Below are 15,878 nucleotides of genomic sequence, written 5' to 3'. Positions count from 1 at the left end.
AGACTCTGCAAGGAAAAAGGGGGGAGCGACAACAACTTATCATTCAATCATTAGAATAATCAATTTGTGACTTTAGAGCCTCGACCATATTGACAAAATGCTATTCACACTGAAGCGTATTTGTGTTCTACTTTAGGAACCTATCTTTTGCCAAGTCTTGCAATTCATGCGCACTCACAACAAAGAAAATCCCCACTCACATATATATACATGGGATGCAATTAAAACACTCTAACACTCGGAACAAAAGCTACATGCTACATGTATCAGTCCATATGCTTGCCTTTATTTTAACTTTGTCGCTATCTCAGGAATGATTGATCGTAGATCACTAAGGACTCTTCACGAGTAATAATGTACGCTTCGAGATGGGTTGGATAACTATTTAGGAAAGTAGTAGTTATACCCTCCTTGAACTCTACATATATTATGCTCTTTTACTACATAGCCTTTATTTACCTTGGGTTAGCGACCTAGAACCACCTCAAAGTATTTCTTCAAGGTTTGATAAGACTCCTCTCTTTTTCTCTTCTTTTTTTCCTCTTTTTTCTTTTATTTTGGAGCTTGCATTTCATTGTATACACAACTTTGAGGTTATTTCTTCTTTTTTTAAAATTTATATATATACACACAGTAGCAAACCTTGCCAATTTTCACTTTATAACAACACCCCAACTTAGGCTTTAAGCCTCAATCTCATACGTTCAAGGAGGGATGGGTTCAAAAGAAGGAATTACTTCACAGAAAGGGTAAAGGTTTGTAATGTGGTGGCCAATGAAAGGCTAAAGGCTCAAAGGGGGTAACTAGGGTAATTAATGTACCAAGGAGGTCAATTTGGGAAAAACTGGCTAGTAATCACAAGGAGAAGCTAAGATCATTTCAACATCCAATCATTAACCTGAGAGTCGCATTAAGAAACCAACTGGGCAAGTTCTAGACATCACAAGTTAGACATGTGCATTTTTCATACAACTCCTCACTCACTCACAACGCATGAATTGTTCAACTTAACACAGTTTCAGCCCTTAAGTGACACAAAGCAACTCAACACTTTCATCTCAACATATGTAGGATTTTGAATACGTATAAAGTCAAAGAGCGAGCCTCAAATTCACAAGAATGACTAACTACCATATTTTTTTTATTCAAAAGGAGGAAGGGAATAATATATTTACAACACTTGGCACATGCTTGGAGCTACATAGTCAACACCAATTAAGTTAAAACATTTCATGCTACTATTGTGGTTATACTATTACACCTTTGGAAAAGAACCCGGAAAAAAAACCGAAAGGGAATTCATTGCTAAACTACAATTATTGTATATACAAACATGGGTACAACAAAATGTTTCTACAAAACATGGGTACAAGATTATGACCATAACTACCCCACCCCCAACCAAAGATCATGCATTATCCACAATGCATATATAAATCAAAAGAAAACTCAGGGACTCCCTAGGATGCACTAGCTGCTCGAGGAAGTTGAAGGATATGGGACATCTATAGGAGCAGTTGTTGGTCGTGAAACTGCATCTGGTGGGGCATCGTACTGAGCAGTATTCGACATGGCTGGAGCAAGAGCTTTAGAGGTCTCAACATGTTGTGCCTCTAGGGTTTTCATCAATGTAGTGAAATCAATATCTAAGCCTGGGACGGAAGTGTCAGCACCCTGCTCTCCATCAATCATGAGGAAGGATGTAAAATCAAACTCTAAACTTTGCATCTTTTACAGCTTGATGTGCCGGAGAATTTCGGCACATTTAATACAAATTGCTTAGATTTTAGCTTGCTTTAAAAGCAATAATCTTTTATACTTATGTAATTTTAGTGTATTTGCGGTGTATGAGGTTCAAGGACCTAAGAGCATGGAAATGAAATTAAAAAGCCATAAAAGGACAAGAAAAGAGCAAAATGCGATCTCGGATGTGGAAATGCGCACCGCAAATCCAACATGCGGACCGTATAATGCTCAAAGGAATCGCAAACCCCAACAGTTTGTTGGCCAAAGTCCAGTGCAAGAAATGTTGTCTAGTATACGATTGCATAACAGGTTTGCAGTCTATATAATGGACCGCAAACTCGTTGAGAGAACTACTGATGGTGGAAAATGTGATAAGAAATGCGTTCTCATATCAATAATGCAGACCGCAGAACTTGAATGCAATGAAGGCCTGGAAACTAGGGTTTGAAGATGCAATGGACATGAAGAGAAGGCGGACCACATGTCTGTTATGCAACAGATAAGCGGTCGCATAATTGACCTGGAAGGGTATTTTTGTCCGATTTTGGTCCCAAGTTTTGACCCACTATAAATAGATTTTTTGGGGTTTTGTGGGAGAATCTGTTCTGTTTTTTGAGTTATATTCCTTGTCTTTAATATTCCTCTCTTTTGGAAGCTTTTGAAGGAAGAATCTTGCACTTTATAATCTTTATGGAATTGAATATTCTCATCTTTTTGTATTTTAGTATGTGTAGCTAACTTTAAATACTAAGGTTGTGGACCCTAAATGGGTGTTATGTTAATGGGTGTTTAATATTGAATATACATATAATGGTTGGTTGATATATATTTATTTATCATTCTTCATTTATTGTTGGTGGTTGCAAACATTAACAAGTGCCATTAAATTCTTTCTTTACTTGGAAAGTGAGTTAGAATTTGGTAGAAGTAAATATCAAAGACTCAAAGCTTTAAACCTTGTTTAATAGAATCACTTAGGAATAAGTAGGTTTTATTTGGCATCTATTGATTGGTCTTAATTGCAACTATTTTATATTTGGAAAAATCATAAAGAGGAAATACTACCTAACTATTGGAAAATATTGGGTAGTCGTTTAGAAATCATTTGCATATCTAAAGAACCTTCCATTAGAAATATATTATATTAACACCGATAGCATTACTCTTCATTGAAGGGGACACAACCTTGGTTTCCTTAATCAAACTATTTACATTCTCAACGTTACAATTAGTTTTTCTCCAAATCACAATTACATCATACTCTTGTTAAAATAACCCTAATAGAATTACGACTTACCTCAAGTAACACACTACTCGAGTAACCTTTTCATGCATATTCCCTGTGGGATGCGACCCCAACCTTGTTGGGTTATTATATTTGACATTGACCGCCTTACACTATTTAATTGTTGTGTAATTTAAGCGTATTAAATTTTGGCGTCGTTGACGGAGAATACAATTTTGAAATTACTAATTAGTGTGTGCTTTACTTTATGTATTATTCTATTCCATCACATTTTGCTTGTTTTGCTTGGTGTTGATAGGAGAACATGTCTGAATATGGAGAAGAAATGGAAGAAAATCCTTTTGCGGACATAGATGAGTACATTGAGGATGCAAATGCTATTGTACCTCCGGTTGGTGGTGCTGCAACTTTCAAGGTGGAGCATGGTTTAATCCTTATGCTCAAAGTGGAGGGATTATTCCGGAATTCCACTGATGATGATCCAACACAACATCTTAGAAACTTCTTGGGTGTGTGTGCGATATATAAGAAGAACAACGTCTATAATGATGCCCTAAGGTTGAGGGTGTTCAAGTACTCACTAGTTGGGGACACAAGGAAATGTCTTCAAAATATGTCACCAAACTCCATTCATTCTTGGCCTGAATTTGTCCAAGCATTCTTAGCCAAGTGGATCCCGCAAAGTAAGAAGTCTGAGCTCTAGGATAAAATTTTCTATTTCAAGCAACTACCAGGAGAACACCTACATGAGTCATGGGATCGATTCAAGTTATATTGCTGAGGTCTTCCAATCATAGTTTTCTGGATTCTATCTTGTTGGAAAAATTCTACATGGGTTTAGATCCTATGAACCAATCTGTATCCAAGAATGTAGCCGATAGATCTTTTATGGACAAATCATTCGCAAGGGTCACACAAATACTTGACAAAAAGGCAAAACATAATCAAGCTTGGCACTCAGAGGACACCACAGGTGGAATTGCATATGGTTATCCTACCTTGACCACCATGATCAAGGAGAATCAAGTGAGAGATCAAGTGATCGCAGGGCTTGCCACCAATGTCAATGTGTTGTTAAAATGTTCACTGAAAGCCAAACGAAGAAGGTAAATGTGGTGGAAGATGTTCAACCTTCATCACATGAAGATTATGAGGAAGCCAACTATGTCATCAACTCCCAAGGAGGCTATCAAATACAACAATACCAAGGTCAAGGACAACAAAATCAATAGAGGCCTAACCCGCAAGGGCAAGGCAACCAATAGTGGCGAAATGAACAAGGTGGCTCAAATCAAGAAAATTGGAATAAAAACAACAACAACAACTTCTCAAATCAGAGTTCAAACCCTTGCGTTCCTCCAAAGGGTCTATATTCTAATCAAGGTTCCTCAAGTGATTTCAAGCTGGAAAGTATGCTTGAACGGGTATTGCAAAATCAAGAGAAGCCTAACACTTCTATGAGGAATATGACCGAGATTTTTTGCTCTCATACCGCATCCATTAAAAAATTGGAGATGTAAATGAGAGACCTCTCTAGGGAACAAAATCCGAAGCAAAAAGGGACACATCCCAAGTGACACAATTGTGAATCCAAAGGGTAGTGAGAGTGGTCCAATTTCTCATGTCATGGCAATTACTACTTTGAGTGGGAAGGTACTAGAAGGAGGGAGTGAACAAATGGTTGAAGTTGAAGAGTCTGAACATGAAATTGAGGTTGAAGAGCCAAGTGTTGTTGAAGTTGAAAAGGTTCCGGAAGAGTTGAAAGTGCAAGAAGAAAATCGGAAAGGGGTAAAGGAAAAGGTAAAAGAGACACCAAAAACTCTACCACCTATTACTAGACCTCCTCATCCATTCCCTAAAAGATTTTCTAGAAAGTTTGATGATAGCAAACTCAAAAAGTTCTATGACATTTTCAAGCAATTAATGGTAAATATCCCATTTGTAGAAGCATTTCAAGAGATTCCGGGTTTTGCTAAATATTTGAAAGACTTGATTACCAAGAAGAGAACCACCAAGAATGAAGTGGTGAATGTGACTCACCGGGTTAGTTCCATCATTGCAACATCCACCGTTCAAAAGAAAGAAGACCTGAGAAATTTCACCATTCCATGTACTATTGGGGCACATGATTTTGCAAGAGCCCTTTGTGATAATGGGGCTAGCATTAACTTAATTACTCTTGCCATTTACAAGAAAGTAGGGTTAGGTATGCCAAGGCCCACAAGTACGAGATTGCAAATGGTCGATCATTCCATAAAGAGTCCGGTGGGAATTATTTATGATGTGCTTGTTAAAGTGGGAAAGTTTCATTTACCTGCCGATTTTGTAATCCTTGATTGTGCGGTTGACAAAAAGATCCCTATCATTTTGGGGAGACCATTCCTAGCCACAAGAAGAGCACTAATGGATTCAGAACGGAATAAGATCAAATTCCATGTGAATGATGACGAGGTCACATTCCAAGCAAGAAAGGGTATGAAACTACCACATGAATATGAAAGCATATTGGTGATTGATGTTGTTGATGAAGTGGAAGATGATGTTGAAATAAATATGGAAGAAAAATGCCTCGGTGAGGCATTGATGGCTATTTTGGTGAACTTTGATGGTAAATATATGGAAGGGTATATGGAATCGGTAAATGCATTGGAGGGGATTGGGTCCTAAACTTATGATCCGGCAAATCTCTCTCTCGACTTGGAGAATAGAGCCACTCCTCTTGCAAAACCTTCTATTATTGAGCCACCGCAACTAGAGCTCAAAACACTTCCACTACACTTGATGTATAAATTTTTTGGCTCAAATGATACTTTACAGGTAATCATTTCTTCTTTGTTGAATGATGTGTAGGTAGAACAATTTTTGGATGTCTTCAAGGTGTATAGGCAAGCTATTGGATGGACAATTGTGGACATCTGAGGGATTCCCATCGGAATTTGCGAACACAAGATCCAATTGGAGAATGAGACTAAACCAAGTGTGGAGAACCAAAGAAGGCTGAACCCGTCCATGTAAGAGGTGGTAAAAAAAAGAAATCATCATGTGGTTGGATGTCGGGGTAGTCTACCCCATTTCTGATAGTTTTTGGGTGAGCCCGATGCAATGTGTGCTGAAAAAGGGAGGCATGACCGTGATTGAAAATGATAAGCACGAGCTCATCCCAACAAGAACGGTGACCAGATGGAGAATGTGTATGGATTATCGGAAACTCAATAGTGTCGCGTACAAAGACCATGTCCCTATGCCTTTTATTGATCAAATGCTTGATCGACTAGCAGGAAGGTCATTCTATTGCTTTCTTGATGGATATTCTGGTTAAAACCAAATTAATATAGCATTGGAGGACCAAGAAAAGATAACATTCACTTGCCCTTATAAAACTTTTGCCTTTAGCCGGATGCCGTTTTGGTTTGTGCAACGCTCTGACAACCTTTCAAAGATGAATTGTGTCCATCTTCTCCGACATGGTGGAGGATTTTCTAGAGGTTTCCATGGATGAATTTTCGATGGTAGGTAACTCTTTTGAGCATTGTCTCAACAATCTTAGACAAGTGCTTAAGAGATGTGAGGAGACCAACCTTGTGCTCAACTGGGGGAAATGTCATTTCATAGTGGATGAAGGCATTGTATTGGGGCATAAAATTTCAAAACATGGCATAGAGGTTGACCGGGTGAAGATCGAGATCATTTCTAATCCTCCTCCACCTACTTCAGTTAAAGTTGTACGAAGTTTCTTAGGGTATGCCAAATTTTATAGGCGTTTCATCAAGTATTTTTCCAAGATTGCAAATCCTATGTGCAAACTCCTTGAGAAAGATGCAAAAATTGTTATTGACGAGAAATGCCTCAAAGCCTTTGAGGAATTGAAACAAAAGTTCACCACAACACCCATTATTGTCACATCAGATTGGTCTCTTCCATTCGAACTCATGTGTGATGCCAGTGGTGTAGCTATTGGAGCATAGCTTGGCCAACGTCACAACAAGGTTCTTCATTCGGTCTATTATGAAAGCAAGACACTCAATGGAGCGCAAATGAATTATACGGTGACTGAGCAGGAACTTTTTGCCATTGTCTATGCCTTTGAGAAATTTTGTGCTTACTTGTTGGGATCCAAGGTGATAGTGTACACATATCATGCTGCTCTTCGCTATCTTATGGCAAATAAGGATGTAATGCCTAGGTTGATTCGGTGGGTCTTGTTGTTGCAAGAGTTTGACTTCGAAGTCAAAGATAGAAAAGGGACGGAAAATCAAGTGGAGGATCATTTATCAAGGCTTGAAGAGGCAGGGAGACCAAAAGGAGATCTTGAACTCAACGATGCTTTCCCGGATGAACACATATTAGCATTATCTATAACTTTTGCTCCTTGGTATGCCGATATTGCTAACTACTTGGTTAGTGACCTTATTCCGGATGGACTGGAATCCTATCAAAAGAAGAAATTTTTGAGAGATTGTTGGCAATACTATTGGGAAGAACCATTCTTGTTCCGTGTTTGTGCTGACAACATCATCAGAAGGTGTGTTCCAGAAGAAGAGATTATGTCAATTCTAAAGCCATGCCACGACTCACCGGTTGAGGGTCGCCATGGGGGAATAGAACGGCGGATAAGGTACTTGAATGTTGTTATTATTGGCCATCAATTTATCATGATGCCAATCAAATGGTCAAGGCTTGTGACCAATGCCAAAGGCAATGATCAAGCTCCAAGAGGCATGAAATACCAATGCACTTTGTGATGGAGATACAAGTTTTCGACATGTGGGGAATTGATTTTATGGGTCCCTTTGTAAGCTCTTGTAGGATGAAATATATCTTGGTGGTTGTGGACTATGTGTCCAAATGGGTTAAAGCAATTGCCTTACCAAACAACGATGCAAGGAGTGTGACCACATTCTTAAAGAAAAACATATTCACTCGGTTTGGCACTCCTAGAGCCATTCTTAGTTATGGTGGGCCTCATTTCTGTAACAAGGCTTTCACGGGGCTACTAGAGAAATATGGTGTCAAGCATAATGTGGCTAAACCTTATCTTCCCCAATCAAGTGTCCAAGTTGAAGTTTCCAACCAGGAGATAAAGAGCATTCTAGCAAAGACTGTTAATGCAAACAGGACCGATTGGTCAAGGAAGCTAGATGACGCATTGTGGGCGTACCGCACGAGCATACAAAACTCCTATTGGCACCTCTCCTTATCGGTTAGTCTTCGGCAAGGCTTGTCATCTACCCGTGGAACTGGAGCACAAAGCCATGTGGGCTTTAAAGAGGTTGAACTTGGACTGGGTTGAAGCTGCAAATTTGAGGTTAACACAACTCAATGAAATGGAGGAATTCCGTTTCCATGCATATGAAAGTGCAGCTGTGTATAAAGAAAGGATGAAGTTCGTCCACGACAAAAAGATCTTGAAAAGGGAGATCAAGTCAGGTGACTTGGTTTTGCTATTCAACTCAAGGCTCAATTTGTTTTCGGGCAAGCTCAAATCGAAATGGTCCGATCCGTTTAAGGTGGTCAATATTTCTCCTTTTGGAGTTGTGGAACTAGAATCGGAGGATGGGCTCCGAACCTTCAAAGTAAATGGCTAGCGAGTCAAGCACTACTTGGGCACAGATGGTGAAAATCACTTGGTGGAGCAGTTGGCTCTCAAAGATTGTTCATTCCCGACCAATGAGTGAACCCAAAGAAATGCCAACTTTGTCGTATCGCGACAGTAAATCAAGCACTTCATGGGAGGTAACCCATGTGTGGTAACACCCTTTTTGTCCTTTAAAATTTTAATTTTTGTTAGATAGATTTAATTGAGAAATTTAAAGTGTGTGTTAGAGTGCAGAGGATTCAAAAGATCATAACACTGGGCAAAATTGCATGTGAAAGGGAAGAAAAGTCACTATGGGAAGTTTGCTACACATATGCGGTCGTATTTTAACTATGCGGACCGTATTGTGGTCACAAACCCAGACAGTGTGTTGGGAAAAAATTGGTGGTAATAATTCGGCAAGGAGGTGCAGTATGCAGACCGTATTTCCATTATGCGATCGCATAGTGTACCGCATTTTGGCCCTCAAGAAAATCAAAATTTAATCCACCGCATAAAACTTATGCCATCGCATAACATGTTATGTGGTGACATACCCATCGCAAATCTCCCGGGTAAGTACCCTCTCATCTCTTGAGCATTCAAACACTTTCAAAACAAAAGAAAATAAATTTTGTTCTTTTATCAGAAAGAAAACTAAACGAAACGAAAAAAAAAAAAGAAAGGAGAAGGCAAAATGGCTAGTGACTCAAAAACGTAAGACAACCTGTGAAATCATCTCCCAAGTGTGCTCATTAATCCGTCACTGCTATGTTTTTCTTTTCCCGATTTCATCCTTGCAAACTCTAGTTTAAATTTGTTTTATTTCTTCTATTTTTAGTTTCCTATCATTTTTGTTTTTACTCTTTGTAGTTGGGTGTCTGTTCATAATTTTCTCCATTTTTGGATAGTAATTAGGTTTGGGGTGTTTAGTAGTGAAACTAGGTCCGCCATTGTTTAGGGTTGAGGTCAAAAGTTGAGAACAACGACTTCTGCGGGACCGCATAATCAATTTGCGGTCCATATTGTTGCCGCAAAAATGAACCCTGGGTGGCTGAAGAAGATGACCAAATGCGGCGACTTCGTGATCGCATAAATGATATGCAGACCGCAAAGTCACCATATACTAAGACGGTTTCAAAGGTTGTGAAGCATGTTGTTTGCGGCCATTTTGCGATCGCAAATCCATCTTTGTGGTGGACTTTGCGATCGCATAATGTTTTTATGTTTTCCAACCATTTAAGTATGTGATGGTTATGCAAACCGCGTAATGGATATGCTATCGCATAACCCATCGCATACCTAGATCATCTCAAGAAGCAAAAAGTTTGTGAAATGTTTGCGGTCCGCATAGTGGTTATGCGACCGCATAACCTGTTGCATACTTGAACTTTTTTGTATATATCTTTTTTCTGTTCAATTGGTGCCTACTATGTTTCTCACAATTCATTTCTGTGCAGATATGGCTCCCAAGAAACATACATCTTCTTCCAAGAAAAGGGCCTCCACCAGTCTTCAAGCAGAACAAACTAAACGTTCACGGCCGGACCCTAGTGTTACACTTCCCTTCCAGTCTGATAAGGATGAGACTTTTCCCTCAGTTGACCTACAAGCTGAGGCAAGAAGGAAACGAGGAGATGATTTCAAGCTCAGGTTTGAGGTGAAAGGGTCCAGGGAGCTATACAGAGAAGGGCTAACAAAACATAAAATCCTGGTTGAAAAGCAACTCAGTCTGAATGGGCTATAGGAGCAGTACCCCCACATATAGGAGAACATCAAAGCAAAAAAATGGGAGTGCTTCACTGACTTGCTGGATGACTACAATGAATCACTTGTCCATGAGTTTTATGCCTTATATGGAGCCTCTAGGACTGCTCACCACAAGTGCAACAGGATTTTTCGTGACACTATATTGGTTAGGGGGAAGCAAGTGTTCTGCAGCAGTGAGACCATCAATGAATTCTACTTCCCTGACTGGAGCCCGGGCATAGCTGAGTATGCCACCAAATGGGCAAACTGGGATAATGAGCGTAGTTAGATAGCGTCAGTAATACCCAAGGGAACCCCTGCTTGGATTAACCCTTTGCACAAAATATTCAAGGAGGATCTCACACGAGAGGGCAGATTCTGGCTTAGCTTTGTCACCTCTCGATTGATACCGTCCAGAAATGAGACTGACATAAGCATTGGGAAAGATCTTCTCATTGCATGAATTATGGTGGGAATCAAAATTGATGTGGGTGATGTTATCTTCCGCGAGATAGGGATCTGAGCAAATCAAACAGCCACGTCACTTCCATTCCCATGCTTGATCACAACTCTCTGTAAGGCTGTGAAAGTCCCTACCATGCCACGCACTGATAAGACAGGGAAGGCGCTAAAGGATAATGATATCACGCGCATTAGTAATGTAGTAGATAATGCTCCTCCAGAGGTTCAGATTCAGATTCCTGCTAATGTAGATCCCTCAGATTCCCAGACTCCTATGTCTCCTCAGGCTACAGTTGCATCCACTTCCACTCCATAGCCCACCTCTGAGTCAACCATTGCTCAGCCTTCTGCCACACTGCCAGCAGTTTCAAGGCTTGGTCTCTTAGCTCAACATGTCAATGCTAAGGTAGACCAGCTTCTGAAGAACCTCCCCACCCTTATCAAGCAGGCATTGACGCCTATTCAGTTCTCAGTGACGGCCCTCCAAAAGCAACAAACATCTTATGAGGATCGCCTGACGCAGCTTGAGGTGCGGGTTGAGAGGATAGAGCGGGGTGAGGTTAGTGAGTTGCCAAAGCTCCAGGAGGATGTTGCCACCATGAAGACTGAAGTACACAAAATGCAAGCTCTGGAGTTCGATCTATCATCCTTCCTGCCAAAGGAAGGTGAGTAGGGAGCAGACACAATAATAGTTGGATTGGATCTTGACTTCTACACACTGATGACCGATACTGCACCTCAGACTTTCGGGGCTTCCAAGGCTCCAGCTCCCCCTACACGTGTTGAAATTCCTTCTGAGGAGGTTTCCGGACACTCTACAGAGTCTGGAGATGGGGAGGCAGATGAGGGAGAGACTGAGGAGGATTCATGGTCCGAGGAGGATGAAGGCCCTCAGGAGAAGGGTAATCAGATTGATGTCCCTACAGTTGAGGATGAAGAACAAGCAACAATTCAAAAGGCAATAGCATATTCGCTAGCAGAGATGGTTACCCTAGCAGATCCATCGACCACTCAGCCATCAGCGGGCAAGGCTAGCAGCTCACAGGCCCCAGCTCCAGTGTTGGGCCAGCCAGAGATCGCTCCTTCATTAGTGGAGGTCACTCCTCAGACCGAGATCTCATCGGTCCCAGCTACAATATCAGAGGGTGACCCCACCATCATTCAACCAGCTTTTGACTCCAATAGCGCTTAGTGCGCCTCAGGGAGCCCCTAAACTCTGTTTTACATTCTTATGCATTGGGGACAATGCATGCTTTTTAGTTGGGGGTGGATAGCCTTGTAAGAAATTTTGTGAATCCAACTGTTGTACATGTTTTTGTGTTATATAAGCGAACTTCTATATATATTTGTGTTGTGATTCTGTATATATTTGTGTTCTGTGGTTTTAGTACATAGATTATCTTTGTATATAAAAAAACCAAAACAAGTAGATAGTTGTATGTTCATCTTTAATAATTAGCAATGAATTTTCATTGTTTTTTTCGCTGGGTTCTTTTCCAAGGGTGTAATAGTAGAACCAGGGTAGTAGAATGAATCATTTTGACCGGTTTGGTGTAATTGTCTAGTTTCAAGTATGTGTGCCTGTAAATAGCCCATACCCTTTCATTAATATAAAAAATGATATCAACTGTGTGAACTTGAGGCTCGCTCTTTGACTCTATGCTTACCTAGAGCTATACATGTAAATATTATGGAAGCTACAAGTTTCCAAGTGTTGACTCGAGGGCTAAAACTATGTTGAGCCAAACAGTTCATGTGCCATGTGTGAGAGCCTTCGTATAGAACTTGCTCGTTTGGTCTTTCGATGCTAATGATAATTACATTTGGTTGGAGAAATGACCTTAGGAATTCTTTGTGATTTTGGAAAACTAGTTATCCTTTCAAGCTACCCAGTGTATAAATATTATCACTAGTTACCCCATTTGAGCCTTTAACCTTTTCTTTGGCCACCTCGCTACAAACCTTTCCCCTTTTGTAAAATAATACCTCTTTTGAACATGTCCCTCCTTGAACATTGAGAATGAGGCTAAAAGCCTAAGTTGGGGGTGTGGTGTCAAGCCGGAAATTGGCAAGGTTGTACTGTAAGTGTGGGAAAGTATACCTCGAGATAGGAAACTATTCAAGCTCCAAAATCAAAGTAAAAAAAAAAAAGAAAAATAAGAAGATAAAAGAGAGAGAGATGTATGTATATATATAAATATGGAGTCTTGATGAAAATTAGAGAGATATGGAAGGCGTTTCAATGTGGGAAATTAGGAGCTAAGGAGGGTTATTTGGTTTGAAAAGAAGCAAAGAGCAACAAGAAAGAAAAATGTGAGTAATGTTCAAGGAGGGTGTAGTCACTAGTACCCAAATGCTTATCCGGCCCTTCCCTAAACCTACATTACAATCTTAAAAAGTCCTTATGGGATCTCAAACCAAACATTCTTGGAATAAAGCGATAAATTAAAATAAGGGCAAGCCTATGGTATGGTATGTTGTAACACTTGAATCTCTTTTTGGGAGTAAGTGTATTTGTGAATTCGTCCCTTTTGTTGTAATTGTAAATATTGTGAATTTGGGACTTCCTTTCTAGTGAGGGCACATGAATTGTGTGGTTGAATAGAAGTTGTGTTTTTAAGTCAAATGCAAGTGCACTCAGCTGAGGGTAACATTTTGTCAAATTGGTCGAGGCTCAAAGTTTCACAAGTTGATTATTTTCCTTGTAAATAATGATGGTTCATGAAGGTTAAATAAACGAAAGTGCATGCTTGTAGTACTGACAACTAACACTGTCCGCGGTAAGTATTGTTTCATATCATTTAGATGGAGTCTAGAATAGGATAGTGTCATTTTAGTGCTTGAGAAGCAAGAGTTTAAGTTGGGGGTGTTGATGTGCCAGAGAATTTAGGCACGTTTAATACAAATTGCTTAGATTTTAACTTGTTTTAAATGCAATAATCTTTTATACTTATGTAATTTTAGTGTTTTTGCAGTGTATGAGGTTTAAGGACCTAAGAGCATGGAAATGAAATTAAAAAGCCACAAAAGGACAAGAAAAGAGCAAAATGCGATTGCGAATGTGGAAATGAGGATCGCAAATCCAACATGCGGACCGCATAATACTCAAAGGAATTGCAAACCCCAACAATTTTTTGGACAAAGTCCAGTGCAAGAAATGCGGTCCAGTATGAGATCGCATAACAGGTTTGCGGTCCGCATAATGGACCGCAAACTCGTTGAGAGAACTGTTGATGGTGGAAAATGCGATGAGAAATGCGATCGCATATCTACAATGCGGACTGAAAAACTTGAAAGTGAAGAAGGCCTAGAAACTAGGGTTTGAAGATGTGATGGCCATGAAGAAAATGCGGACCACATGGCTGTTATGCGACAGATATGCGGTCGCATAATTGACCTGGAAGGGTATTTTTCTCCGATTTTGGTCCCGAGTTTTGGCCCACTATAAATAGATTTATTGAGGTTTTGTGGGGCATATGTTTTGGTTTTTGAGCAATATTCCAAATCTTTAATATTCCTCTCTTTTGGAAGCTTTTGAAGGAAGAATCTTGCACTTTGTAAGCTTTATGGCATTAAATATTCTCATCCTTTTGTATTTTAGTATGTGTAGCTAACTTTAAATACTAAGATTGTGGACCCTGAATGAGTGTTATGTTAATGGGTGTTTAACATTGAATATATGTATAATGGTTGGTTGATATATATTTATTTCTCATTCTTCATTTATTGTTGGTGGTTGCAAACATTAACAAGTTCCATTAAATTCTTTCGTTACTTGGAAAAGTGAGTTAGAATTTGGTAGAAGTAGATATCAAAGACTCAAGGCTTTAAACCTTATTTAATAGAATCGCTAAGGAATAAGTGGGTTTTATTTGGCATCTATTGATTGTTCTTAATTGCAACTCTTTTATATTTGGAAAAATCATAAAGAGAAAATACTACCCAACTATTGAAAAATATTGGGTAGTCATTTAGAAATTGTTTGCATATCTAAAGAACCTTCCATTAGAAATATATCATATTAACACCGATAGCATTAAACTTCATTGAAGGGGACACAACCTTGGTTTCCTTAATCAAACTATTTACATTATCAACATTACAATTAGTTATTTATCCAAATCACAATTACATCATACTCTTGTTACAATTACACGAATTTAATTATGACTTAAGTCAAGTAACACACTACTCGCATAACCTTTCCACGCCTATTCCCTGCGGGATTCGACCCCATCCTTGTTGGTTTATTATATTTGACGCCGACTGCCTTACACTATTTAATTAAAGTGTAATTTTAGCGTATCACAGCTCAGCCTTGAGGTCACTCACATCTTTCCGGAGCTGTGGTATACCTCCAACTTCACCCCGCTAAACCTTCTCAAGACGTGCTTCAATTCTCTTGAGGCGGTCCTCATAAGTCAGATGTTGTTGCTGACAAATAGCAACGGAGGATTGGATAGGGGACAGTGCCGTCCGTATGAGGTTGGGAAGTTCCTTGATAAGCCGGTCTACCATAGCATTGGCATGCTAAGCAAGTAGACCCATCTTGGACAGAGCTGGTAAAGGAACCTGGGGCTGTGCAGTAGAGGGTGGTGGAGTAGCTGTGGAGGAGCTGGGGCTTGAGAGGTGTCTGGCAATGGTGGACCCTCTGATAATGCTATATCTACTAGAGGATGAATGGGAGTCTTAGCCTGAGCTACAGTTTCCTTTGCTACTGCATCACTGATTCGTATGATGCCGATGTTTTTTTATAGCATTCTCCATTTTTTTATGCCTAGGCAGAGGAGACACTTTTGCAGCTTGGAAAATAGCAGTGATCGGGTAGGGGAAAGGCGGTGATGTCTGTTTCCGATTGGCTCTAATTCCTATCTCTTAGAAAATTATCTCCCCCACATCAATCTTTATCACTGTCATAATGCACATAATGAGAAGTTCTTTGTCAATGTTTATGTCGGCTTCATTTTTGGATGGCATCAGACGGGATGTAACAAAGCTAAGCTAGTACTGACCCTCCCTTGTGAGATCCTCCTTGAAAATTTTGTGTTTTGGGTCAATCCAGGACAGTGTCCCCTTTTCTATTACTGTGGAAACCCATGC

The 15,878-nt window shown here is 39.8% G+C and overlaps 1 protein-coding gene across 1 annotated transcript; it reads left to right on the top strand.

The window, feature by feature from the left end:
- The first annotated feature begins 7,026 nt into the window (after positions 1-7,026).
- Positions 7,027-7,734, top strand: LOC142162260 (uncharacterized). The gene has a single exon (XM_075218591.1). It carries the CDS (start codon positions 7,027-7,029, stop codon positions 7,732-7,734), a length of 708 nt encoding a protein of 235 aa, XP_075074692.1.
- Positions 7,735-15,878: the final 8,144 nt, after the last annotated feature.

The sequence above is a fragment of the Nicotiana tabacum genome, chromosome 7 (genome assembly GCF_000715075.1).
Source record: "Nicotiana tabacum cultivar K326 chromosome 7, ASM71507v2, whole genome shotgun sequence".
Classification (NCBI taxonomy): Eukaryota; Viridiplantae; Streptophyta; class Magnoliopsida; order Solanales; family Solanaceae; genus Nicotiana; species Nicotiana tabacum.
Note: the sequence above shows the minus strand (reverse complement) of the source record. Positions and strands in the feature narration are given on the sequence as shown.